The sequence below is a fragment of the Natator depressus genome, chromosome 20 (genome assembly GCF_965152275.1).
Source record: "Natator depressus isolate rNatDep1 chromosome 20, rNatDep2.hap1, whole genome shotgun sequence".
NCBI classification, from domain to species: Eukaryota; Metazoa; Chordata; order Testudines; family Cheloniidae; genus Natator; species Natator depressus.
The window spans coordinates 14,938,400-14,966,126 of record NC_134253.1 but is presented as its reverse complement, the minus strand read 5'-3'; the positions used below and the strand labels follow the sequence as shown (position 1 = coordinate 14,966,126).

Below are 27,727 nucleotides of genomic sequence, written 5' to 3'. Positions count from 1 at the left end.
AAGCAACAATGACTTTATTGCCTCTGCAAGTGGTGATCGAAGGGAGCTTACAGGGAAATAGAGTGAACCAAGGGGCGGGGGGTTTCATCAGGGAGAAACAAACAGAACTTTCACACCGTAGCCTGTCCAGTTATGAAACTGGTTTTCAAAGCTTCTCTGATGCGCACCACACCCTCCTGTGCTCTTCTAACCGCCCTGGTGTCTGGCTGTGCGTAACCAGCAGCCAGGCGATTTGCCTCAACCTCCCACCCCGCCATAAACGTCTCCCCCTTACTCTCACAGATATTGTGGAGCGCACAGCAAGCAGTAATAACAGTGGGAATATTGGTTTCGCTGAGGTCTAACCGAGTCAGTAAACTGTACCAGCACGCTTTTAAATGTCCAAATGCACATTCTAAGACCATTCTGCACTTGCTCAGCCTGTAGTTGAACAGCTCCTGACTACTGTCCAGGCTGCCTGTGTACGGCTTCATGAGCCATGGTGTTAAGGGGTAGGCTGGGTCCCCAAGGATAACTGTAGGCATTTCAACATCCCCAACGGTTATTTTCTGGTCTGGGAATAAAGTCCCTTCCTGCAGCTTTTGAAACAGACCAGAGTTCCTGAAGATGCAAATGTCATGTACCTTTCCCGGCCATCCCACGTTGATGTTGGTGAAACGTCCCTTGTGATCCACCAGTGCTTGCAGCACTATTGAAAAGTACCCCTTGCAGTTTATGTACTCGCCGTCTTCGAGCTCTGGTGCCAAGATAGGGATATGGGTTCCGTCTACGGCCCCACCACAGTTAGGGAATCCCATTGCAGCAAAGCCATCCACTATGACCTGCACATTTCCCAGGGTCACTACCCTTGATATCAGCAGATCTTTGATTGCGTTGGCTACTTGCATCACAGCAGCCCCCACAGTAGATTTGCCCACTCCAAATTGATTCCCGACTGACCGGTAGCTGTATGGCATTGCAAGCTTCCACAGGGCTATTGCCACTTGCTTCTCAACTGTGAGGGCTGCTCTCATCTTGGTATTCTTGTGCCTCAGGGCAGGGGAAAGCAAGTCAAAAAGTTCCATGAAAGTGCCCTTACGCATGCGAAAATTTCGCAACCCCTGGGAATCGTCCCAGACCTGCAACACTATGCGGTCCCACCAGTCTGTGCTTGTTTCCCAGGCCCAGAATCAGCGTTCCACCGCATGAACCTGCCCCATTAACACCATGATGCCCACATTGCCAGGGCCCGTGTGTCACGGAATGTGGGGGAGTCCAGGCCCTGCACCCCTCTTCCTGGGATTCACTGAGACTCTCAGCCAGCCAGTAAAACAGAAGGTTTATTGGACAACAGGAACACAGTCCAAAACAGAGCTTGTGGGTACACCCAGGACCCCTCAGTGAAGTCCTTCTGGGGGAGCAGGGAGCTTAGACCCCAGCCCTGGGGTTCCCTGTGTTCCTCCACCCAGCCCCAAACTGAAACTAAACCCACCGAGCAGGTTCCCTGCTGCAGCCTCCATCCACATTCCTGGGCAGAGGTGTCACCTCCCCCTCCCCCTCCTGGCTCAGGTGACAGGCTCTCAGGTCTCCCGTCCCCAGGGCACATTCCCAGGTCAACACTCCCCCCTCCCTGCTGCGTCACATCGTCACACCGTGCTTTGAGAGAAGTCTGTGTCCATGTCCTCATCACTCACGTCACCGCGCTGACGTCGCCTACTTGCCCGGTATCGCTTTGCCAGGTTCTGGTGCTGCATATACCGCTGGATAAGGCGTGTGGTGTTTAATGTGCTCCTAATTGCCAAAGTGATCTGAGCGGGCTCCATGCTTGCCGTGGTATGGCGTCTGCACAGGTAACTCAAGAAAAAAGGCGCAAAACGATTGTCTGCCCTTGCTTTCCTGGAGGGAGGGAGGGAACGGGGGTCTGACGATATGTACCCAGAACCACCCGCGACAATGTTTTAGCCCCGTCAGACACTGGGATTTCTACCCAGAATTCAAATGGGCGGCGGAGACTGCGGGAACTGTGGGATAGCCACCCACAGTGCAATGCTCCGGAAGTCGACGGTTGCCTCGGTACTGTGGACACATTCCACCGACTACATGCACTTAGAGCATTTGTGTGGGGACACACACAATCAACTGTATAAAAACGCTTTCTACAAAACCGACTTCTATAAATTCGACCTAATTTCGTAGTGTAGACATACCCTTAGAGACTAACCAATTTATTTGAGCATAAGCTTTCGTGAGCTACAGCTCACTTCATCGGATGCATTCAGTGGAAAATACAGTGAGGAGATTTATATACACAGAGAACATGAAAAAATGGGTGTTATCATATACACTGTAAGGAGAGTGATCACTTAAGATGAGCTATTACCTGCAGGAGAGCTGGGGGGAGAAAACCTTTTGTAGTGATAATCAAGGTGGGCCATTTCCAGCAGTTAACAGGAACGTCCGAGGAGCAGTGGGGGGTGGGGGAAGACACTGGCAAGAAGATTTTGAATGGCCCCTAACTTTGGGTGCCCACGTTGAGACACCTGGGGCCTAGATTTCAGAGGTGCTAAATACCCGCAGCTCCCAGGGGGGCTTGTGGGCACTTAGGGTGTGTCTACACTGCAGTTACGTGCCCACGGCTGGCCCGGGCCAGCTGACTCCGGCTCACGGGGCTCGAGCTGAGCAGCTGTTTATTTGTGGTGCAGACGTTCTGGCTTGGGCTGGAGCCCAAGCTCTGGGAACCTCCCACCTCGCTTCGTCCTAGAGTCGAAGCTCCAGCCTGAGCCCCAAAGGCTACACCGCAGTTAAACAGCCCCTTAGCCCGAGCCCCGGGAGCTGGAGTCAGCTGGCCTGGGCCAGCCGCAGGTGTGTAATTGAAAATCAGCCCACAGCCGTCTCTGGGTGGGCACCAAAACCTGAAGCATCCAGTGCTGGCCCTTTACTCCCTACTGAATCCCTGGACCTGAACTCCATGGGCGAAGCCACATTGCCTGGCCTGCATTTGGCTCTAGGCTACATCTACTGGGAGCCTAGCAGGTCCTCTAGGTTTGATGTATCGTGAGGGCAGCACCTGGCTCTGGGATGGCTCAGTAATTGGATGAGTCTGTTCAATTACACGGATCTGCTTCTAGCCAGGTTGCTGCTTGCGTTTTGCTTGGGTCTGTAAAACAAAACGAAATCAAAGTGGCTGATGAAAGCAGCGCAATGAACATTTAAAAAGAATCAGTGGCAGAGCTAATAGCGAGCCGGGGGGCAACTGCCCCCCTCGGCAGCCATTAGGTATACATGTGGCGCCTTTTCAAGCCAATAGGTATAACTGAAGGTGGAACCACCAATGACCCAGCTGCCTCCTGGTTCCACCACTGCTCAAAATGTAGCTCCGCTGATGCTAAGAATCCAGAGTCTATTGAGCAGGAACATGGGACAGACAGCACCCTTGCTTGGAGAACCCATGCTTTGCAAAATGAGACATGAATTGCAAAATGAGCACTGAATTGCAGCCACTTCTGGAGTGGAGCGTAGTAGCTGCATAACAACACACGGATTGTTCGCCCAGCACTGAAATGCAGATACCTCTGGGGTGGAGCGCAGCAGCGTATCATAGAACATGAGGGTTGGAAGGACCTCAGGAGATCATCTAGTCCAACCCCCTGCTCAAAGCAGGGCCAATCCCCAATTTTTGCCCCAGATCCCTAAATGGCCCCCCCTCAAGGATTGAACTCACAACCCTAGGTTTAGCAGGCCAATGCTCAAACCACTGAGCTATCCCTCCCCCCCACAACACAATACAGGGATCACTCACCTGGCATTGAAATGCAGACATCTCTGGATGGAGCATAGCTGATGTGCAACAGCACTCAACAACACTACACAGGGATCACTCACCCAGCACTGAAATGATGCCACCTCTGGGGTAGGAATGCAGCAGCTGTTGAACAGCCACAGAGCGACACTACTCACAGTTTAGAGCAGGATGTGAAGAAGACTCTCACTTCCATTCGAAAGCTCTGGGGGAGTTTACAGAAACAGACCATGCTGTTAACCTGAGTTGAACAGCAGCCAGGACACACTAGATTGGGTCTGCACTGCGGGTAACCAGACAACAGCTCCGCCATGAGGGATTCGTTCTGATTGATGGAGGGAGAGATGGGGCAGGGAGCCAGTCAAGCTTGGAGAACAAATTCCTTCTCCAGGACGCTTTGCTCCAGGATCTTAGAGCCCAGGCTCTACGGCCATTAATTCCTGCACCACCCAGCCGGAAGGGAAGGGCTGGGGCAGGTCTCTGCGCTCCACATGTCACAGGAGGACAAGGCAGAACGAACCATGTCACAGAATGAATCAATTGCATAGCCTGGACTAGAACCCAGGACTCCTACCTGCCAGCTCTCTGCTCTAACCATTAGACCCCACTCCGCTCGCAGTCAGGATAGACCCCAGGAGTCCTGATTCCTAGACACACACACACACACACACACACACGTTTCTCTAACCCAGTGGTTCTCAACCAGGGTTACGGGTGCCCCTGGGGGTACGCAGAGGTCTTCCAGGGGGTACACCAACAGGCTACACAAAAAGCTTTAGCGAAGTCAGGACAAACTAAAATGTCATACAGACAATGACTTGTTTATACTGCTCTATATACTGTTGGTTGTGTTTTGTTATAGGATTATAGTCTGTTAAAATATGTGTATATTAAATTCAATATGGGGTTTGTAAAGACAGAGCAGCAATCCAAGATGGCGTCTGAACTGCCATCTTGTGACCGCCATCTTGTTGTTTATGGTAATCATGGCCCAGTCGTAACTGGATCCAACCAGTTTTTCCCGCCATTGGCAGCTCCCAGGACAATTTTACCTCAGACTGTTTCCACCCCAGCTGGGACTGTACCATGTTTTCCCGCCACTCCGTGCAGGAAGGGCCTGGACTGGCTGAGCAGTGGTACAGTCCGTTCCAGTCACTGGGCGCGTGCAGCTCCAGCCCTCCCCGCACCCGGGCAGCGCTGAAGGACATCATTCCCGACAGGGCAAGACGGGCAGAGGCCGTTCACTCTGTTGGGGACACTGGGGCATGGCCACTGGGTAACTTGAGGGGATGGAAGACCACGAGTGTCGATGAAGCCCCCTCGCACTAGGCCCAGGTGTCCTCGGCCCCCCCTCCCGCCTGGAGGCACTCGCAGCAGTTATGCTGAGGATCTGCAACAATATGTTGTAGAGTCAGATTGCCTGAAACTAAGCAAGGACACACAGGGCAGATATGGAAGAACAATGCTGAATAAAGCAGCTTTATTTATGGTTTAAGAAATGATACAGAGAACAAGGGCACTAGCTGGGAACTGGATTGCCTGGTTATATGAATACTTAGGGCAGCTTGCTATTGGATAAGTATGCTGGGAAAAAGGATGTGTAAAAGCCTGTGTAACTTCCTGCTCTGTGTGCAGGATTTGAGATTTTATTCTCCCTGTACCTTTTTGCAGCTGCAAATAAACTTTTCTGCTTCTCCACCCCGTTGTGATTATTGGGTGTAGCACACCGGGTAACGAACCAACTCCAGCTGTTGTTCAGCCTCTCGGCACTGGGTGCCAGCAACAACTCCATTCGACCTGCTCCTGTTCCTGGGTACCACACGGGGCCTGGCTGAGGGGGGCTGGGTAGAGGGGGGGCAAGGGGCCTGGCTGACGGGGGGAGGCTGGTTGGAAGTGGGCAAGAGGCCTGACCGAGGGGGGAGGTGGGTGGAGGGGGGGGGCGAGGGACACTGCTGGGGGGGGACACTGGTTGGAGGGGGGACTTGCAGCTCAGTGGGAGGCCCTGACTGGAGTGGGCTGAGGCCCCACTACCCCAACCCAGTCCTCGCTTTAACCCTGCCCGAGGCCCCTGTGACGATGTGACGCAGCAGGGAGGGGGGAGTGTTGACCTGGGAATGTGCCCTGGGGACGGGAGACCTGAGAGCCAGTCACCTGAGCCAGGAGGGGGAGGGGGAGGTGACACCTCTGCCCAGGAATGTGGATGGAGGCTGCAGCAGGGAACCTGCTCGGTGGGTTTAGTTTTCAGTTTGGGGCTGGGTGGAGGAACACAGGGAACCCCAGGGCTGGGGTCTAAGCTCCCTGCTCCCCCAGAAGGACTTCACTGAGGGGTCCTGGGTGTACCCACAAACTCTGTTTTGGACTGTGTTCCTGTTGTCCAATAAACCTTCTGTTTTACTGGCTGGCTGAGAGTCTCAGTGAATCCCAGGAAGAGGGGTGCAGGGCCTGGACTCCCCCACACTCCGTGACAGCCCCCGCCTCCCTCGGCGCCCCACGTGACCAGGTGGGGGTTCACTGGGGACCTGCGTGGCCCTGTCACCGGGCGCCCGCCAACTGGTGCCCAGGCCCAGCCCTCGCAGCGCCAGAAGTGGGGGGCTGTGGCGTTCGGCCGTCTTCAGCCTTGCAGACATCGACCCGCCAGCACCCTAGTTGCTTTATACTGAAATCAGTCACTGGGGGGGCTGGGCCCGTCCATCAGTGACACTAGGGGGGGCTGGGCCCATCCACCAGTGACTGATTTCAGCGTCACTAGGGGCCGTCGCCCAGCATCACAGACACTCCCCAGAGCATGGCAGGGAGAGGCCAGGGCGTGCCCAAGGTCAGGAGCAGAGCCAGGGCAGAACCCAGGAGTCCTGACTCCAGCCCCACCCCGCACACAGCTGAGTCCCACTTCTACCCACAGGGCTCGAGGGGACGTGGCAAGAGGCGGAGATGGCCCCGTCCGGGCTGAAGGCGGTGGTGCACAAGAGTGAGTGCGGAGCCGGGGGGGTCTGAGCCCGGTCGGGGGCAGGGTCTGGTTGGGTGTGGGTCTGGGGGAGCAGGGCCCAGTTGGGGGGCCCTGGGAGGGGCGCTCCTGGGGGTGTCTCACCCTCGGGGAGGATTAGGAGTCAGTTGGAGCAGAGAGCTCCCCCCCCGCCTGCCTGTCACACACCAGGACGGGGAGGAGGCTGTCTGCCCCACCCCCAAGGGCTGCCCCCTCCCATAGTAGCTGCACTTAGGGGGGGCGTCATCGTCGTCATCTCTTTCCATCAGGATGACTCCCACCAGGGCCGGTGCAAGGATATTTTGTGCACTAGGCGAAACTTCCACCTTGCACCCCCCCCCCCCCCCGAACAACCTCTGAAAACTAGTAAAGTTAGAATTATAAACAGCCTGTCAGAACGGGTAACGGCTGCGCGCGAGGAGAAAAATGACGTCATAGCCACTTTGTAACGTAGTGAAGCAGTACACTTCTGCCCGGCCCCAACACAGAGCTGGCGTAGGCTATAGCTGTAATGTAGGAGAGAGCAAGTTAAAGCCTTACACTTCAGAAGCCCAACCCATTTCTGGTACTTCAGAAGCCCAACCCACTGCTGAATCTCCAGCCCAGGCTGCAGTGGACGGGGCCTGTGGCTAAATCCAGACCACAGACCTGGGGTTTAAAAGACCCTTGGAAAGTGGATTCAGTTCTGATGTTCCATGGTTGCCCCCAGAACTGGGACAGAGCAAAAGTGCCCCACAGCTCAGGACGGCCGGTGGTGCTAACAACCCTTAGCTCTTCTCTTAGCTTTTCCTCACTAAATCGCACAATTAGGAGGGCCTGACACGTGACTTTTGAATACTTGGGGTGGGCCATACTGCCCTGGTTCAAGAGGGGTCTCTGAACAGGAATAGCAGGGGGCTGCGGGTCAGGAGTGAGGGGCATCTGCAGAGCCGTGAGGGGGGGAACCCAGGACTGGAATAGCTGCGGGTCAGGAGTGAGGAGCACTGGCGGAGCTGGGAGTGGGTGGGAGCCCAAGGCTGCGATAGCAGGGGACTGTGGACAGGAGTGAGGGGCACTGGCAGAGCTGGGAATTGGGGGGGGGGAGCAAAGGGCTGGAATAGCAGAAGGCTGCGGACAGGAGTGAGGGGCATCTGCAGAGCCGTGAGGTGGGGAACCCAGGACTGCAATAACTGCGGGTCAGGAGTGAGGCAGAGCTGGTGGGGGACAGACCAGGGCTGGCATAACAGGGGGCTGCGGACAGGAGTGAGGGGCACTGGCGGAGCTGGGAGTGGGTGGGAGCCCAGGGCTGGGACAGCACGGGGCTGTGGACAGGAGTGAGGGGCACTGGCGGAGCTGGGAATGGGGGGGAGGAAAGGGCTGGGATAGCAAGGGCTCCAGTCAGTAGTGAGAGGCACTGGCACAGCTGGTGGGGGCAGCCCAGGGCTGGCGTCGGGAGCTGTAACTGCAGTTCAGGGTCAAAATGCCTGGGCGGAGTTGCGTGGAGAAAGCAGGTTCATGTCTGCCTTCACCATGTCTGGATCCAGTCTGTGCTGCCGGCCCCTTACCTTGCACTAGAGCCCCACGTGCCCCAGTGAACGGGGCGTCCGCATGCCACAGGTGTAAAGGAACTGCAGGAAAGCAGCAGGGAGGCCAGTGCGTCCTGGTGCAGAATAGCCCCTGGAGCCTCATTAGGTCCGAGCAGCCAAGTCCTGATGGGCTAGAGGTGGGGTAGGAAGAGGCATTGCTTGAGTTATGGGGGAAACATAGTATGTTGGGCAGTACACTCACGCACACCAGCTACCGGGAGTGGGAGTGAGAGTGAGAGCACAGGTCAGGGTCTCGGGGCTATTGCCCTACGGGACCAGCCAGAATCAGGTGCTTCGTAGGGGTAAAACAAACAGATGTATTATGGTAGCACCCAGGAGCCCCAGTCATGGACCAAGGCCCCATTTTGCAAGGCGTTGTACATTATTCATTAGGTGTATTACGGTAGTGCCCAGGAGCGCCAGTCATCACCAACAAAAAGATGGTGGTTGGCCCGAAGAGCTGACTATCTAATTGCTTAGCTGGGCCGTGGAAGGTGCCCAGGAGACAGGCCGGCAGTTCCCTGAGCGGGGCAAGCCTTGGAGGGGTTCTATGTGCAGGACTCAGGATTTGAAGTCTTTGTTGTGTTGTTGTCCCCCACACACAGTAGAGGGTCCCTGGATCCCCTCCAGTCAAGAGGTGCTGGACAGGATCTGTTCTCTTGCTGCACGGGGCCAGATCCTTAGTTCAGCTGCGCTCGTATCCAGCCCGGCAGAAAGGAAGGGGGATCAGACCCATGGCCCATCTAGCCTGTCACCCCACCACGATCGCTGACTGGGGGCTCAGCTAGGAGCATATCACTAGCTGGCCTGAAAGCAGCCTCTGAGCCACTTCTCCGAGGGGTCCTTCCACCAGCCAGTGGGTCCTGGCTCAGGGCACAGCTGTCCCGTCCGAGCCCCACCACTAATCCCCGTCTCTTTCCCTCGCAGAGATCCTCAGCGTTGTCCTTCACAGTGTGAAGAAGGAAAGAGAATGGAAGGTAAGCAGGCCGAACCTGTTGCCCTGGTGTCCCCCTGGGGATATGCTGTATCCATATATCATGCTCCTCCCCCTCCAGCCTCTTGAGATTCATTAGGAACCTGAGCTTTTCCCTGCTGGATCAGATCCCTGCTCTGTCTAGACCATCATCCGTCCCCAGCTAGGCTTGCGTATGTCTGCCTTCCCACTGCGCTGGATCAGACCCAGCTTGTCCAGCTAGCCCCATATCTCCCCCCACACACACCGGATCAGACCACTGGAACCAGTGAATCAGCCTGGGTGGGAGGAGGAGCAGGAGAGCGCCAAGCATGGGGGCAGTATGCACCATTGGGCAGGCAGGTTATTGAGCCCCCGGCATGGACTGGGCTGGGGGATGTGGAGCAGCGGGTTAGGCCGGTGCGGCAGAGGGAGCATTCGGCACGGCAGGAAGGTGGTGGAGATGTTGGGCCAATGGCCTACAGGGCTTTCCTAGGGGAACACGGAGACTCCCCTCGTTCCATTTCTCTGTGCCCTGATCCTGGTTCTGTCCGAGGGCTGGGGAGCGGATATCTGGTGGATAGGAGCAGGGGACTGGGAGCTAGGACTCCTGGGTTCTGTCCCTGCCTCTTGCACTCACCCTGTCACCTGGGCGAAGAGGCTGATCTCCTCCAGTCTAGGAGGATGGAACCATTCTGAATGGCCGGGTGTCCCAGGTTTGTCTCCTACATCTCGTACCAGCCACTCTGCTCGGAGCCACTCTCCCTGTAGCTCCTCACGCAGTCCTTAGCACGGTCAGCTCAGCAAAGTGCAGGCTTGGTACCGGCCCTGCTGCTCTGCTGTGAAAGGGCTGTGGAAGGGGTCTGCCATTAGCAGTCGCTCTGCTCCCTTGGCTGTGCTGTGGATGATGATGGTGGGCGGCTGGGCTCAGGGCAGTGACTAGTTCATCCGAAGTGGAGCGCTCACCTCTCGCTACCCCAGGTGCTGATCATGGACCACCCCAGCACGCGCATCCTCTCATCATGCTGCATGATGTCCGACATCGTGGACGAAGGCATCACACGTGAGTGGCCCCTCCCTCCCGTCTGCTCTCCCCGCCAGGGCTCCCCTCCCCCTTGGATACACCTCACCGTCAGGGAGTTGACTTGTCTATGTTCACGTTTGCATCTAGTTTCCCCGCTTTGCAGCCCCCTAGACGCCCTCCTTGCTATTGGTACCTTCCCAGCCAGGTCGGGTTCCCTTAGCCCGGCACTTTCAGCCCATGGAACCTCTTCACCGCTTTTCTCAGACTCCCGTTAACTCCTTGCTGCTCCTCCCCCATGCTGTGGGCAGGGTCCTGGCTGGGGAGGGGGAATGCTGGCTCCCTGCTCCAGGGTGGAGGAGCCCTGGGGTTGAGGGGCACAGAGCTGAGCCAGCGCTCTAGCGGGGTGCCCCCAGCACAGTACAGAGGGCCGTTCCTTCCCTGCTCCATACTGTGGCAGCATCACAGCCCATGGCCCCACATCAAAGCGGCTGCTGCATTGTCGCCTCTGGAACGCCCCGGCCTGCTGCCAGCGAACGTCACTGTGCCCCTTGGCTTCCCCTCCCCCCATCCTGGTGCAGAGCGGCTGGGGCAGGTGGCTAGGACACACTGACCCGCGCCCAGTGTCTGCTCTCTCCTAGTTGTGGAAGATATTAACAAGTGCCGGGAGCCAATCCCCAGCCTGGAGGCCATCTACCTGCTCAGCCCAGTGGAGGAGGTAGGAGCTCGGGCCTGGGGCAACTGGATGGGGAGCAGGGGAGACCCCGGGGCAGCTCCTAGTGCTGCCTGGAGGTGGCGTTGTCCGGGGGGATGCGCAGCACAACGTCAGGATGGGAATGGGGCCAGTCAGGGCTCCCCAAGAGGCTGCTTGCCCAGAGCTGGGCTTCATGTTCTTTGCCACGTGAGGCACAGGCTGTCCCCCAGACCTCTCCGCAGTGCAATCCTGTGGGGGTTGGATGGGCAGGTGCAGCAGGTGGAGAGAGGCGACCTCAACTGAGACTCAAAGCGAAGGAGACTCGCTGAGGTAGAGGTTCAGGGAGCAGGGGCTGTTGGGGAGGAGGCTCCTGCATCTGCAGCAGCGAGGTGAGTGGAGGGAGACCAGAGGCAGGGGGCGCTGGCAGAGCAGGGTGAAGCCCAGAACCCACAGGGGCTGCCCGCGGAGGGAGCGCTGTAGGAGAGGACTGCGAGCTGGGGCCTGGGGCTTGGGACAGGGCAGCCAGGTTCTCACCTGTCACAATGGCCGGTCGAGGGGTCTGAACAGGTTCCAAACACCTTGCCAGGCTAGCTGGCGTGGCGAAGCTGCAGGTGCCCAGCATGGCGCCCGGGGAGGGAGGGGGCCCTGATGGTAGTTGCCTGGGATTGCTGCTCGGCTGGCTGTTCCCTGGGCACTGCTCAGAGCCCACTTAGTTCAGCAGCAAGGCAATGCCAGGCCCCATCTGTGGCCGGGCATGGACACTTCTGTGCCAGCGAGAGATGTGGCTGGGCCCTGAGGATGTCCCGGGCACATGGGCACATGCCCTGCTCCAGGCGGGGAGGGAGCCCAGAGCCAGGGGGGTGAAAACCAGCCCACCTCCCAATGGCATCATGCTAGGCCCTGAGTCACCAGGGGCTGGGCATGGGCTGGGCCATTTGAGCAGCAGGGAGGGGCCTCGGCAGGTGCTGACAACCCCCCTCTCCCCACTTTGCAGTCGGTGCAGGCTTTGATCAATGACTTCCAGGGCACCCCCACCTTCAACTACAAGGCAGCTAACGTCTTCTTCCTCAGCCGTGAGTATCGGGGGTCGGGGGATCCCCCAGCTGGGAGCCTGGGCAGCAGCACACTGGAGCCTGGGGGTGGGGGGTCTCTCTCTGCCGGCAGGCCAGTGCGCACCCCCCTGATTATGCTCTGCCCTCCTGCAGGGGGATGCAGCCCCAGCAGGCCAGACCGAATGACCACCTATCCCTTCCTCCCCTTCTCCCCCACGGGCCTGCCTCCAGCCAGCACGGCTCACAGACACCTGCAGCGTGTGCCCAGAAAGGCGGCCTCTGGCTACCATTCCCAGCATGCATTGCTCCATCAGTCCCAACTCGGTGGGGGGATGGGACACCACCAGAATACCCAGTGTGTCAGGGTCATATCTGCTTCTCCCCATTACAGCGGCAGGGGGAGCCCAAGTCCCCGTTCCTCCTTGTGCATCATCCTGAGTTGTACACTCCAGTCACTCAGCCCTGTGGGGGGGCTGAGGGCAGGGTGTGAGACAGGGGCTGCATAGGAGAGATTGTGGCTCCCCCTCGCTGCTGATGCTGCAGAAGGCGAGAACCCGGCATGACTCTGGTTCGGGGGGGCTGGACTCATCGTTGACTCCTGTGTGGCCCTGCTGGCTTGCCCAGGTTCCCCACAGGTGTGCAGCACTACTGCCCCTGCTGTGCCCGTCCTGGCCCCGTCCATGGGGGCTGGCGCTGTGCTGGGGGTCCTGAGCCCTGTGCCTGTCACTCCCACCCACTGCCTTTGCCTTGCAGCCTGACCTGAGCCTCTGTTCAAGGAGCTGAGGAAGTCACGGATCACCAAGGTCATCAAAACCCTCAAGGAGATCAACATGGCCTTCCTGCCCTATGAGAGCCAGGTGAGGGGTGGCCGGGCTTTAGAGGAGCAGGTCCGCGGGGCGGATGGTGACGTACGACACCCCACCCTTATTGTTTCATGTGGCTTGGCGGGGGAACCTTTCCCTTCTAGGGCCCCGGGTTTGACGCCAGCACAGGGCAGCAGGGACTAGCTGGCTGCTCACACCCTGTGAGATGTGGAATCGCTGGCTTGCACCTGGTGGGGACGGTAGATGTATGGGGGAGGAGGGCCCTGCCTCCCTGGCTTTACCAGCTCTTACTGATGGTTTATACTAGGCCTGCAAGACAGCCCGATACTCCACACGCCTGCCCTTTACCCAACCACCCCATCCCCTCCTTGTGTCATCAGTGGATTTCACCCCTCCTGCCCCTGAGGGGCAGGACTGTGGTGTCAGCCCCATTGCATTGATGGGGAAACTGAGGCACAGAGAGACATGAGCCTGGTCTACACACAAAAGCTTTGTTAGTATGGGTTTGTTACAGGGACATGAGAGAAAAAATCCTCCCTGTAACTGATGCAGCTGTGGTGGCAGAGCCCCTGGGTAGATGCCGTTATGCTGGCAAAGCAGTCCTTTCGCCACTCTAGCTGATTTCATCTGGGGTACTGGTGCCAGCTGTGCCAAGAGAAGCTTTGGCTGGTATAAGCTGAGTGTCCGTAAGGAGGCTTTGCTGGCTCACCCGTCCCGTTGCACCAGCAAACCCTTCATGGGCCGATACTGTTTATTGGTGTCCAAGCACGTTTGTCCCAATGGCTCGTTCTGTTCAGCCAGTGAAATAAGCGATAGCGGCAGACGCGCCTTGGTGCCGGGTTTGCCCGTGGCTATGCTGGGGCTTTCGCCAGACTAGAAGCGTCGCCAAGCCCCCTCCCCCAACATTGAGGGCACCTGGGAGTCTGCAGCCAAGTAAGGACCTGAACCTGGGGCATCTTCATCCCAGGCTGGTGCATGAATCTCTGGCTCGCTATCCCTCTACCACAACAGGAGTGGCACTGGCAAAGGGATCTCTCCCTCACTAGGGGCTCGCTACAGCTCTGCTGGCTGGCCTGATCCAACAGCGCATCTTAGGGGCGTGGTATGGGGCACAGCTGGCCTGGCTGCAAGCAGTTGGCACCGGGGTCTGATCTCTGCTCTCCCCCATCCCCAAGGTGTACTCCCTGGACAGGCCACAGAGCTTCCACAACTGGTTCAGCCCCTACCGCTTTTTCGAAAAGAACAAGCAGATGGAGATGCTGGCAGAGCAGATTGCCACATTGTGTGAAACCCTGGAAGAGTATCCAGCCATCCGCTACGGGAAGTGAGTGTGCCCAGGGGAAGGGGTACCCAGCTATCCCCTATAGGAAGTGAGTGTGCCATGGGGAAGTACCCAGCCATCCTCTACAGGAAGTGAGTGTGCCCAGAGGGAGAAGGGTACCTGGCCATCCGCTACAGGAAGTGAGTGTGCCCAGGGGGAGGGGTACCCAGCTATCCCCTATAGGAAGTGAGTGTGCCATGGAGAAGTACCCAGCCATCCTCTACAGGAAGTGAGTGTGCCCAAAGGGCGAGGGTACCTGGTTACCTCCTACAGGAAGTGCGTGTGCCCCCGGGGGAGGAGCTGTTTCTGACCCACAGGGTTTGTCTTTGCTGCAGGGACCATGAAGATAACTTCCACTTGGCGCACGCTGTGCTGGCCAAACTCAAGGCGTTCAAGGCATACGAGCCCAGCATGGGAGAGGTGAGCGAGCTGTGTTGGCCACGCCCTTGCCATGGGACAGAGCCGCAGGGGAGCACATGAGAAGTAGAAGGAAGGAGGAGTGATTTAGAACCTGCTCGGAGATCCTGGCGGGGGGAGGGGTGGGGTCTAGACACCCTTGGAGATCCTGAGGGGTTGTCAGAACAATAGCATTCCCTGTGTGCCTGGACTAATGGCCCCAGCCCTTCTCTAACACTGGCTGTGGGCAGATCTCAAAGTGCTCTACAAAGGCCAGTGTCCTTATCCCCTCTGTATAGATTGGGAAACCGAGGCACCGACTGGGGAAGTGTGTGCCCAGCACAATCTCTCTGTTTATAAACAGGGCAGTTCGGTCACAGAACTAAGCTTCGCACACAGAGCCTCTTCCACACCTGGACACTCCTGTCTGTGTGTGCTCCTACACCCATCACCATGGTATCAGAATCTCACTAATGAATTCAGCCTCCCAGGGGAGGCAGGGTGGCCTGTGTTACAGATGGGAAACTGAGGCATACAGGGAGTCTGCCAGAGCAGGAACAGAACCCAGCTCTCCTGAGCCTTAGCCACAAGTCAGCCCTGGCCTGTGGGCTTCCCCTAGCTCCTGCCATCCCCGTCCCACCCCCAGCAGAGGGGAGCTGCAAACCCACCCTGCCCTGGATTCTCACACGGGAAACCCAGTAGTTCCTGCCCCCCTAGGAGAAGGAAAGTGATGTAAAATCCAAGGCCTGCCCAGATCTCTCCCTCCTGTTGCCTCTGCTCTTGCTTCCAGCCTTTGCTGAGCTGCTGGGAGACTGTGCACCTGTGACCAACTGGGAATGTTTGTAATATCTTTTATGAAGCTGATGCGTGCCTCAGTTTCCCTATATATTTCCTGGCTTCTCTGGCAGGGGGTGAAGGGGAAGGATTCTTGGGGAAGGTAAGAGTCATGCGGGGTGTGGGGGGGGTGTCACCTCCCTGTCTTGGTGAAATTAAGAGAATCCAACGCAGATCAGCCTGGGGGCCAGAAAGACCGTGCCAGCTCCAATGGCTCCTGGCTGGATGCTCCCAGCAGGGAATTGGAGCAGGGCCCCCAGCTCGAGAACACAGGGTTGGGAAGGTTTGAGCTGGGGGATGAGTGCGGGAAGCTGGGAGCTCTCGCCTGAGAACTGACCAAGGTCAGGCCGAGGCCTGGTCTACACGAGGCAGTTGGGTCGGTGCCATTGCATCGCTCGGGGGTATGGGAAAGGCGGCGTCACTGAAGCGGAGCAGCTGAAGTGGTTTACATGTAGACAGGCCCTGAGTGAGAGACCCGGAGCTGAAAACAGGTTTCTCTGCAGCTCGGCCGGGCTCTGGGCTGACCAGAACGGCCTCTTGCTTTAACCTTCAGTGGGCTGGGCTGCCCGGGCTGGGGTCCAGGTGCCTAAGAAACCCGACTGTTCTGACAACGCTGGGTGAGTGGCCCTGTCACCCGGGCTGAGGGGCGTCGGGCCCTGCGGAGTGGACGGGTCTCTACCAGGATCTGTCTCAGCTGGACTCGCTGGGCAGGGCTCACGGGGTGAAGCCTAGCGGTTCAGTCTCAGGAGGCGGGAAGGCCATGTGGCCTGTCCTGGAGGAAGAGAGAGACCTGTTGGGGTCTGGCACAGCAAAGGGCTTCCTCCCAGAGATTTCCACAGCTGGGACCCTGGCACCGACCCTGTGGATCCATGACCATTCCTCTCTACTTTCCCATCCACCGAGACAGTGTTGCCTAGTGGATAGAGCCCTGGACTGGGATGGGAGACCCAGGTTCTATTCCCAGCTGGGTGACCTTGGGCAAGTCACCTCCCCTATTTACGGCTTAGTTTCCACATCTGTAAAATGGGGATAATGCTACCAGTCTCGGGCAGGGGGGCCCCCTCTGGGATAGCTGGCTGCCATGGCACAGACACTCTGTAACTCACAGCTGGCAGCACAGGCCTGCCTCCAGAGGGGAGCCTGGCACGCACCTGGCTGCCCAAACCATCTACCCAGGGAAGGGATTGACAGCATGCTTGTTAACCACTGGAGCTACTTGCTGCAGCAGATCTGGCTCCAGCCTGCAGCCCCAGTCTGATCTGGGCTATTCTCAGGAGCTGATAATGGCGCTCGGGAGGGAAAATCCTGCTCTGTGCACACCCTGCTGCTGTTACTCCCGTTGAGTCCCCCCAGGGATATTCCTGAGGCTCTTGCCAAGCCTCCCTGTCACAGGTGAAAGCACTATCCCCATGTTACAGGGGGGAAACTGAGGCATGGAGCAGCATGCCAGGAGTAGGTGGCAGAGGCAGGAATAGGAGCCAGGAGTCCTGCCTGCCCAGCCCCCTTCAATAGAATCCAGACAGCATGCCCACTGCAGGGCCAGGAGTGCTGACTCAAGCCCCTGCTCTCAATGCAATGCTGGCTCCATGCAGCATATTCCCGGCTGGCCAGTCCAATGTGCCCCTGCCTCGCCAGCTGGCGCAGAAAGAACCCCAGGGTCTCTTGTAGCATGGCCTCGAGCAGTCAGGTCTCCAAAGCCACCCAGCCTGCGGTCCCGGCACCCTGGGGCCTTGTCTGCACTAGTCCCTCTTGCCTTGATGTTTCCCAGCTGCCAGCCCTGAGGGGTAGCTGGGACAGGCAGTGCTGTGGCACCCACCAGTGCACTAACCACCCTTCTGCTCTGGGCAGAGTGGGGTGATCCGGTGGTCTTGCCAGCCCCCATCTGCACTCAGGGATCCCTCCAGCAGAGCCGAACTGGCAAAGGGTGTGAGCAGAGTCCCGGAAGGGTGGGGGGTGGGGGCTGAGCATAGCAACCCATCCAGGCTGGGTAGGGCTAGAGAGGAATGATGGCGCCAGCTCTGGGTTCATGTCCCTGCTCTACCACAGACTCCCTGTGTGACCTTGGGTGAGTCACCCAGCCCCTCTGGGCCTCCATCCCCCTCTGCAATGGGGTGACAGCCCTGCCCAGCACCACGTGCATGGGGGGGCAGGATGAAGCAATGATAGTGCTACAGTGGTGGGAGCCAGATACTCCTCCAAGAGAGGCGCTCCCCCGTCAGCCTCAACCCATTTACCCAGAGGCTGTGGAGACCTGCCAGGCTGGTGGGTGGTGGCCGGTCCGACGTTCTGCTCCTGAGCGTGGCTGAAAATCAGGCCACGTACTGAGGTGGGACAGTTGGGGTAGCATCAGGGGCTGTACGTCCCCACCCCACCCACCCCCGACTGTCTGTGCTACCCAGCAAAGAGCAGACGCAGCCCCTTGCCGAGGTGCTCCTGGGTGGGCTTGTGTTCCACTGGGGCTGCTGGAGTCGGTTTCAGAGCCGTTTGCCATGAGAGCGCAGGGCTGGTCTCCTATCGCCACCTGCTGCGCAAAGAGGGCAGTGCATGCTGATCAGGCAGGAAGCGGGGGCTGGGCCAGCCCCCCCATGGTGTGGGTCTGAGATGCTGACCATTTGCGTGGTCTCTGTCCCACTGGATGCTGGGGGGCCACACAGGCTGGGACTGGGGAGCTAGAGCTTCATATGGGGTCCCAGCTCAGATGCAAGGTGGGGCATAGGGATAATGTCCTGTCGTCCCCCTCTGGGACCTTGTATCAAAGAGTTTCTGGGCCTGGTGTTGGTTAATGATAGACTAGCCAGGCCCTTCTAGTGTAATTCCCCCCCCCCCCCGTCCCCACACAGCATATGGAGCAAGGGGCAGTCAGGGAGCTGCCTTGTAAGGGGCATGCTCCCATTGGTGGAGAGGCACGAGCAGAGAGCATGCTTGGGGGAGGGGGTCATTGCTATTTGCATGAGGGGCAGGTAGCCCGTCCCTGCAGGGGGCGTTGCAGTGCAGCTGGTCAGGGCAGGACCCCAGGGCACGTCCCAGCTAGCTTGGGGCGTGTCTCTTGGCTTCCCCCTAGGGTTGGGGGCTGGGCCACAGAGAGGGTGGGTAGTGAAGTTTCAGGCCACCAGGGCCCATTGGATTGTGCCATGTAAGCCAGGCCAGGAACCCTCTGCCAGAGCAGGAGGTGATGGGTTTCTCTCTCCTTTGCCCCAGGGCCCCGACAAAGCCCGTTCTCAGCTGCTGATTGTGGACCGAAGCTTCGACCTGGTGTCCCCACTGCTGCACGAGCTCACCTACCAGGCCATGGCCTATGACCTGCTCAGCATCGAGAAAGACACCTACAAGTAGGGCCTGGCTGCCAGCAGGGGGCGCCCCGCACCCCTCCTCAGGCGGGCTGGGGGGGATGTGGCCCAGGCACCTGCACTGCTCCGCAGCCCCCACACTGGGGGGAGGGGTGCCACAGTCTGACCCCATCTCCCCCCTGCAGGTACGAGACGACGGGCATCAGCGACTCGCAGGAGAAAGAGGCGCTGCTGGACGAAGACGACGAACTCTGGGTGCAGTTACGCCACGTGCACATCGCTGACGTCTCCAAGTGAGCGCGCTCAGCCCTGCCCCCTGACACACCCCTCCATGCCCCACCGATCCACCGGACATGCCCCTCAGTGCCCCACCCAGGGCCGGGACCCATCCACCCCCGGACACACCACTCCGTGCCCTGCCTAGTGCCGGGTCTCGCTACCCCCCCACCTTCGGCACACCTCTCCCCTCCCCACCCAATGCTGGGACCCCCTACCCCCACTTTGGCACAGCCCTCCCCTCCCCGCCCGCTGCCAGGACTCCCCCCTTGGACACACCTCTCCCACCCAGTGCCAGGACAGCCCACCCCGTTGACACACCCCTCCCCCTCTTTTCCAGTGCCGGGACTTCCCCCATCCTCCCCTTCAGACACACCCCTCCCCTTTCCTTCCCACCAAGTGCTGGAACCCCACTACCCCTTGGATACACTCCTCTCCCACCCAGTGCAGGGACACCCCCCCGCAACACACCCCTCTCCTGCTCAGTGCCAGGGCCCCCCCTCCCCCTCCCACCCAGTGCTGGAGCTTGTCCCTCAGACATACTCCTCTCTGAGTGCTGAGACCCCCTGGACCCAGCCCCTCTCCCCAAAGGACCCCTGAGCGCTCCCTTCCAGAGCCACTGTCCACATCTCCTCTTGGGGATCTGCCTGGACACTGTCTTCCCCCGATCCCAGGGTCTCCCCATGCACCCTGCAGCTCCCTTGAGTGAGTCCCTCACCAACCTCCTGCTGGGCCTGCCGCTGCCCCCAGGCCCCCCCAGCAGGGTGCCAGGAGCCCCCAGAGGTGCACTGAACTCTGCCTTGGGGTAACTTAGGAAGAGGGCCTCCCCCAGCCTGTCTGAGGCTCTTAAGGCAGAGAACCCTGGTGCCTGTGGGGCGGGGGCTCCATCCCCTGTAGCATAGGACAGGGTACCCCCTACCTCCAAGACAGTGCCTGGCTCCGTCCTGACCCCTCTCCCTGCTGCAGGAAGGTGACGGAGCTGCTGTGCACCTTCTATGAGAGCAAGAGGCTGACCACGGACAAGGTGCGGCAGGTGTTGGGGGGAGCGATTGGGGAGTTCAGGCCGGAGGGACAGGGGGACCCATCCCACTGCCACTGATGGGGAGGGGAGGCTTCCCTGCTGCCCCAGGAGGGGTTGGCGGGAGCGGGGGGGCTGTCCCGTTGCTCCCAGGGTTTGCCTGTAAAGGGCTTAGAGGTGTATGTGGAGTCCCCTGCCCCCAGCCACAGCTCTGAAGCTCCCCACAGTGGGGGAGGGCAGAGGCCCATGGGGCGGGGTCAGACAGCAGGATCGGGACCGCGCAGGGAGAGCTGCAGGGAGCCAACACTGGCATCTCCCTGGCCCGCTGCTGCTTTACACCTTGAGGGGCGCTCGGGTTGCAGGGCTCCCGTCTCATTCCAGCTGGCCTGGAAAGGGCAGGTCTAACCTAAGCCGCAGCCACGCGTGGCCTGAGTGACCCGCCCTGCTGCCTCTGCCCTGCAGGGGGCTCCAAGCACTGGGAGCGGCCGGGATCTCACCACCGCCTCCCTCCAGGCCAACATCAACGACCTGTCCCAGATCCTGAAGAAGATGCCCCAGTATCAGAAGGAGTTAACAGGGTAACGGGGCTGGGGCTTTTAGTGGGCAGGGGGCAGGCCATTCAGTGGGGCTGATGGGAGGGGCAGGGTGCTCTGTGGGGCTGGTGAGGGACAGTAGGGACTCTCCTGGGGGGCAGGGCACTCTGGGGTACTCCGCTTTACTGCCTGATGAGAGCTGCTGACCTGTCCCGTTGGGCAGAGCCATTTTCCCCCCAGGTGCTGTGTGGCACCATGGGCAGCAGCCTGCCTGTCAGTGCCCAGAGCTGCCACGTTAGCCCCACCAAGGACAGCCCTTGGGTAAAGCCCGTGCCTTGCTGCTGCAGCTCTCGGGAGAGGGCCTTGGTGGGCTTCCAAACCAGCCTGTTGGAGCCACTCCTGGTGCCACTGAGCCATGTGCCAACAGAAAGCTCCTGGCCACTGGCACAGGTACCCTGACACCTGCTGATCTCCAAGCCCCCAACCTCATGGTGACTAACAGAGAAGCCGTGGGCCTGTTTTGGAAGCTGCTCCCTCCTCCTGATCCTCCCCTCCAGCTGCCCCGCTCCACCCCAGAGGTGGCTGCACATCAATCCCTATATGGCAGCCCTATATGGTGGCTGGGCAAAACAATCCCTATATGCTCGGCTTCTACAGCCAGTTGGGGCTGCCTCTCTGGCTGAGGGGCCCTCCTTGTGGGTTGGGGGGTTCAGGTGCTCTGGACCAGCCAGTGATACGGTAAACTCCCCCCGTGCCCCGGTCTCTCCCCGCAGTACTCCACGCATCTGAACCTGGCCAACCACTGCATGCGGCACTTCAAAGGAACAGTGGAGAAGCTGTGCAGCTTGGAGCAGGTGGGTCTGTGGGCAGAGCCTGGCTTGGGGGCAGAGTCTGGCTCATGGACTCAGCCTGGAGAGAGGGGTCTCAGACCCGCAGGCTCGCTGGAGCCAGGGTCAGCCCCCCATGCAGCACCAGGGGTGCAGAAGGAGGACATGGGGCTCGGGTTACTCCCTGGGGGCCAGTTGCTCACCCCAGAGGGAGCTGACCCCAGGGAGGAGGGGGCCCTGGCACAGGATAGGCGAGCTGTGGGTCAGGGGGCTGTCACATCTCCCATCCTGCTGCGGGGGCGGGAGGAAGCAGAGTGGCCTGACCTGGGCCTTGTGTGTGCACCCCCATCCCCCCGCCCCCAGGACCTGGCTATGGGGACGGACGTGGACGGGAAGAAGATCAAGGACCCAATGAAGATCATCGTGCCTGTACTGCTGGACCCCAGCGTGCAGGCCTACGACAAGATCCGCATCATCCTGATCTACATCTTCCTGAAGAATGGTAATGCCACAGGCCTTCAGGGGGAGCACTGCGGGGCCTGCTGCTGCAGGCGGTGCTCCTGGAAGTGGGGCCCAGGCCTGTGGGGCTGGTGGGGAATAGCACTGCTCAGACTGGCAAGCCCTCCTGCTATGCAGGGCGCCTCCCGGCCAGCCGCTTCCCAGGGCCTGTGTCTAGCCTGGCTCTATAGCCCTGTCTCCCCTCTGCCCGCCTCTCGGTGCCTGCAAGCCTGCCAGTGCGCCGCACCCATGCTCCACACTACCCCCTGAGGTCGGATCTGGCGGCCTTTGCTCCCTGCTGCTGCCTTCCGAGCAGTGTCCGCCCTCCACGCTCCCCCAAGCCCATTCTCTGCAGGGAGCGGGGATGGAGAGACACACACCTGGAGCAGTCCCCTGGCCTGTTCTCTGCAGGGAGGGGGGACATCCCTCCCTTCCTGCAGGCTGGTCAGATACCATGTTCTGTCTCTGAGCCTCCTGCAACCAGTCCCCTGCCCACCCCTTGTGTCATCCCTGCACCAGCTCCCTGCTTCTTGCTGCATCCAGCCCCTTCCCCAAACTCACCAGGGCCTGGGGAACCTCCCTGACCCTGACACTTGGCACAGTCCCTCTTCCCCCATCAGTTCCTGCCCCATGCTGGCTCGGTGGGGCAGGGCCCTGCTCCGGGGCCCTTCCTGTAACCCTGCTCAGGCACTGCCCCTGTGCCCATTGCTCAGGCCAGAGTGCCCTCATGTGGCTCCTCTGGCTACCTGGCTGCCCAGTTTCCTGGCCAGGGGGTGCTGTGGAGTTGCCAGGCCTCCCCGTCTGCACTAAGCAGCAGTAAATGGTTTGGGGGGGCAGGGGTGGGGCACGTTGCCCTCCCTCCAGCTCAAGGCCTCACAGCCTTTAAGAGCCAGGCCTCGGCTCTGACTCTGCACCTGACTGGCCGCAGAAGGGGGAGCCCAGATCAGGGGGACGGGGGCTCCCATTGCACTGCCAGGGGGAACTAGAGAGACCCCTGCCCCCAGCGCCCAAGAGAACCTGTTGAGGGAGGAGCAGCAAGAACCTAATTTGATCATTAACTGTGTGGGGTTCAGTGGGTTAGAGCGGATGGTGCTGGGAGCCAGGACTCCTGGGTTCTATCCTCAGCTCTGGGAGGGCAGTGGGGTCTAGTGGGTTAGAGGGGGGCTGGGAGCCAGGACTCCTGGGTTTACCCCCAGCTCTGAGAGTGGTGGGAAGAGCAAGATCTCAGGATTTGATCGGGGAACTAGGACTCCTGGGGCCACGGACTCATGTGCCTGGGCTGTGGGTGCGTCCCAGGGGTGCTAGCGCTGACCTGTCTCTCCCCGTGCAGGTGTGGACAAGGAGAACCTCACCAAGCTGATCCAGCATGCCAACATCCAGCAGCAGAGCAACATCATCCACAACATGCAGTTCCTGGGCATCTCTCTCACGCCTGGGGTAAGGGACTGGGGCCGGGGGCCAGCAGCTGTACCCATGCCAGGGGGCAGATCTGTGCTGCACAGGGGAGCCCAGGCCATCCTGGAAGTGCCCCCCTATGGCAGTGACCTACTCCCAGTCAGGACCTCAGATCGCCAGCAAGCTGGAGCTGGTGACCACTGCTTGGGGTGGCCATGTGGTGAATGGGGGGAAGCAGCTCTGTTCTCCCATCAGTCTCTCTCCCCTCCTCTCTCTCTCTCTCTCTCTCGCTCAGTGATCCATTCTGTTCTTTTCTCTGCCTCTCCCCTGCCAGCCTGGCTGGCGCGACTCAGGTAGGCCGCGCTCTCCCTGTCTGCCCCCGTTCCCACCCCGCACCTCCTCCCTGCTGCCTCTCACCCCTCTCCCTTCCTCCCCCAGAGCGGGCTGCTGCGACCGGAGAGGAAGGTGCGGCTGGAGTCCAGCTACCAGCTCTCCCGCTGGACCCCCATGCTCAAGGACATCATGGAGGTACCGGGCCATCTGCTTCCTGGCCTTGGGGGTGGGGTCACAACTGGCAGGCTGGGCCCAAGGGGGGGGGTTGGTTTGGGGTCAACCATGTGTAGAGCCCTGCATATCTGCGCACCGTTTCTGCGGTTAGTGGATCGGCTGCAGATACAACCGTGCAGGGCTCTACTCCCCGCAGCACCTGGCCCGTGGCGTCCGGCTCAGGCAGCCTGGGGGATGCAGCGCGCTCGGGGCCGCTGGCCTGCAGCCAGTGGCTGGGCGACAGGTCAGAGTCGGGGCTGTCCAGCACCCACTTGCCCTGCCGTGCTGCTTCCTGTCCAGCAGCTCAAGCAGCACCAGTGTCCCCACCAGCTCCTGGGCAGCAGGATTTGGGATTGGAGTGGGTGGGGCCCCGGCACCCCACCGCTCCACCCCACTGTGATGCAACATGCTCTGCTGCTGCTGTGTACTGTCGCTCGTGACCCCCCAGGAGCGTGTGATGAGACACCCCTTCCCCCAAGCCCCCACCCCCTCCACACTGCCCCTTCTCCTCGAGACCCCGCCCCCTCCACGCTGCCCCTTTCCCCAGCCCCCAACCCCTCCACGCTGCCCCTTCCCTGCAAGACCCCTTCCCCACCCTCGCTAGCTGCTGCCGGTGAGGATGCGGATACAGGTAAAAGGCGGCTTGTGGATCGCGGGCTGATGCACATCCACACTTTTGTATCTGCGCAGGGCTCTAGCCATGTGAGGGGCTCATCAGAGAGTCCTCTCCTGCTGCCGTCCTTAGGGGTCTTAAATCATAGACATGAGTGCAGGGGAGTTGTCTTACCCAGTGCTGAGATGCTGCCACCTCTTGGGTGGGCCATGGGCGGTTTATACAGCGGTCCCTCACCGGGGCTGAATTCTTCCTAAGGAGTGGCAGGCAGCTATTAACAGCCGCCCAGCAGCGCTGCCCGAGAGTCTAGAGCAGGAGGTGATCAGTGTGTGGGGCTGGAAGTGCAGGGGATCCAGGCAGCACACTGTCGTGACTGGCACTGGAATCTGAATGGCTGGCAGGGTCCTTGGTCTAACCTCCAGTGAGGAGCAGCTGTGTGACGCTCATCTAAAGGATGAACTCCTGCAGCACAGTACTGGTCACGCCCCCTGCAGTACAGCGCCCCCAAGCGCTGCACTAGGGTTATAGAGCACCCTCTGCTGACTCACTAGCACCCCCCAGCACCCAGGAGTTTTTCCTTACAGGTCTCCCATCCAAGCACTGCCTGGGCCCAAACCTGCTTAGCTTGTGAGAGGTGACATGGTCACTCCTTCCCCCCACCCTTGCTGGGGGCTGAGCCCCTCATCACCCTGTCCTGTGGGGCACTCCTCAAGGGGGTGGGGGGGCACACTTAGTTGCCTTCAACCTACTGGCTTGGGGCTCCTCCAGGCCAAGAATTAACCCCCCCGACCGGAGCTCCTGTCCCTGGCAGATCACAGGTGGGAGGCTCCCAGGCCCCTGTTCCAGCATTGTGATGGTTCCTCCTGTGGGATTTTGGGGCAGGCAGTTGCGGTAGCCTCAATCCCATGCCTAATCCAATCGGGGTGCCCCCTCTCTGCGCCAGCCACAGCTTGGCAGGCCTTAAGCTTCCCTGTACAAGTCAATGCAGCAGACTAATGTAAAAGCCCCTATTATGTGGCATTAGGATGTAACATATCCTGGGCCCCCTGCGTGCCTGGGACACACCTCATGGAGCAAGAGGCAGGGCCTGGATCTGCCCGCAGCAGGAAAGGGGCACTGAGGGCAGCCCCCTGCCTCCCCCCCCCCACCCCCCAAATGAGGGGCCCTGGATCTGGCTGCAGGAGGTCTCCGCCCTCCTCATAACGGTGGATGGGTGGGGAGTTCACAGCAGGGCACTGAGCAGCTGAGGGGGATGTGGGGAGATGGGGGGGCATCACTGGAGGAGTCAGCGTGTTCTTTGCTGGCTCCCCATGCCCCACCCTGGAAAGGGGGCCCCAGGCTGCTCCCCCCAGGGACTGTCAATCATTCAGTGAGGAGCTGTCCCAGCCCCTCCACCCCAATGGGGCCTGGCTTGGCCACCAGATCCGAGGTTCCTGCTGCTTGGCCCCTGCTGATCTGTCCTCCCTCCACCCCCCCACCCCCTGCCAGGACATCATTGAGGACAAACTGGACAAGAATCTGTGGCCCTTTGTGTCGGACCCGGTCCCCACCACCAGCTCCCAGGCTACCGTCCCCTTCGTGTTGGACCCGGTCCCTACCACCAGCTCCCAGGCTACCGTCCCCTTCGTGTCGGACCCGGTCCCTACCACCAGCTCCCAGGCTGCTGTCAGGTAAGGCTGAGCCTGGCTGGGCTGTGGGTGGCAGAGCCCTGACACACACACCCCAGGATGTAGGAGCCTCTGTGCCTGGGAGTGTGTGGCCAGGACCCTGCCCTCTACGCGGGAGGGGATGTCCAAGAGCCTGGAGCCCTGGACCCCTCTTACCATGTACCCCGCACCCCAGCAGTCCCTCAACACACCAGGGCCCAGGATGGAGGAAAGGGACTGGACGAGCTTTAGACAGCACCCCCAGCCCAGCGCAGGTGCCACCCTCCCCTATTCCCTCTTGCCTGCTTTGGGACTCCTGTCCCACTCCCTTGGGCAGGGCCTGCCCCCCAGCCTCCTCCAGGTCCTGCCCTTCCATCTGGCATTCCCTCAGCGAGCCCCTGGTATCCACACTGCCCCTCTCTCCCCCCAGCACCCGCTTTGGGCATTGGCACAAGAACAAGCCAGCGGCCGAGTACCGGACGGGCCCGCGCCTCATCTTTTACGTGCTGGGTGGGTTGTCCATGTCTGAGATGCGCTGCGCCTACGAAGTGACCCCTGCCACCAAGGGCAAGTGGGAGGTGGTGATCAGTGAGTGGGGTGAGTCCCCGGGGGAAGGGCGGCTGGAATGCCCGGTCAGGGAGAGTTGGGACCCCCTGGGAGGGGGAGACCCTAGAACTGCCTGCCCAGCACCCACAGGGCTCCCATGCTACCTTCTGTCCTCCACACCCGGGGGCCTGGGAACAGATGTGCTTGCCCCACATGGCCTGTATCTAGCCGCCTGATCTCCTGGCCTCTGGCTCCCCAGGCCTCTCATTATCCAGGGACCATGTGTGGGGGCCCAGTCAGACACCCCCAGTAACTCCCATAGGGATATGGCTCACCCCCTGCACACACCCCTCGAAGACCCAAGGGTGAGGAACACTGTCAGCGCGTGGATTCTTGCCTGGCTGTGCAGGGTACAGCGGCACGAGAGGTGCGGTGCCAGGCCACGGGGGGTAGAAGACAGTCCCTCCCCCCTGCACTAGAGCAGGGTCCAGCTGCAAGGATGGGGGTGATGGTGATGCCAGCCACATACCTGCCCCACTGTGCCCACCGCTGCCAACCACCTCTCTCTCCCCCAGGTTCCAGTCACATCCTGACCCCCAAGCGCTTCCTGGATGACATCCAAACCCTCAACCAGCTGGACCCCAAGGAGACCTAGAAGCAGCCCCCTCCCCACAGAGACTCTGCCCCCCACAGCTTGCTGCCCCCAGCTCCACCTGCTCTTCTCAACAAGGCACCTTCCCCCCTACTCTTGGCTGTGGTGTCAGTTCTTGGGCGGGGGGAGGACCCCCAGGCTGCTTGGCTGTTCGGGCAGGGGGCAGGCCAGGCTTCCTCCCTCTGGCACAGCCTCTAGGGCCGTTACCCTTTGTGCCCCGTGGCCACCCTGCCCCCGATGGGGTAGGGGGAGAGTCAGGCTCCATTATCTACCAGCTTCAGCCATTCCTACCTCCCCTGCCTGGGACCCAAAGCACAGCCCCTCTCCCTCCCACTCCTGTCACCCCTCTGCCAGCGATGGGGGGCGCACAGAGGCTGCTACCAGCATCTGGCTTTGGGGGGGGATGTGACCCAGCCACTGAGCCCCAGGCTGTGTCTGTCCAGTCTGCAAAGGGTTAAAGAGAACCCCCCCCT

General features: G+C 60.1%; 1 protein-coding gene across 1 annotated transcript; it reads left to right on the top strand.

Moving 5' to 3' along the window:
- The first annotated feature begins 6,648 nt into the window (after window positions 1-6,648).
- Window positions 6,649-27,257, top strand: LOC141975290 (syntaxin-binding protein 2-like). The gene is given in 21 exon segments (XM_074935585.1): window positions 6,649-6,743; window positions 9,251-9,300; window positions 10,257-10,338; window positions 10,938-11,014; window positions 11,985-12,063; window positions 12,796-12,899; window positions 14,042-14,190; window positions 14,523-14,607; window positions 18,616-18,746; window positions 18,890-18,997; window positions 19,947-20,004; window positions 20,461-20,576; window positions 20,879-20,981; window positions 21,305-21,385; window positions 21,722-21,860; window positions 23,187-23,293; window positions 23,690-23,779; window positions 25,899-25,973; window positions 26,022-26,080; window positions 26,487-26,644; window positions 27,178-27,257. Coding segments are annotated over 21 exon segments (1,968 nt in total). The 5' UTR covers window positions 6,649-6,706.
- The last annotated feature ends 470 nt before the right edge of the window (window positions 27,258-27,727 follow it).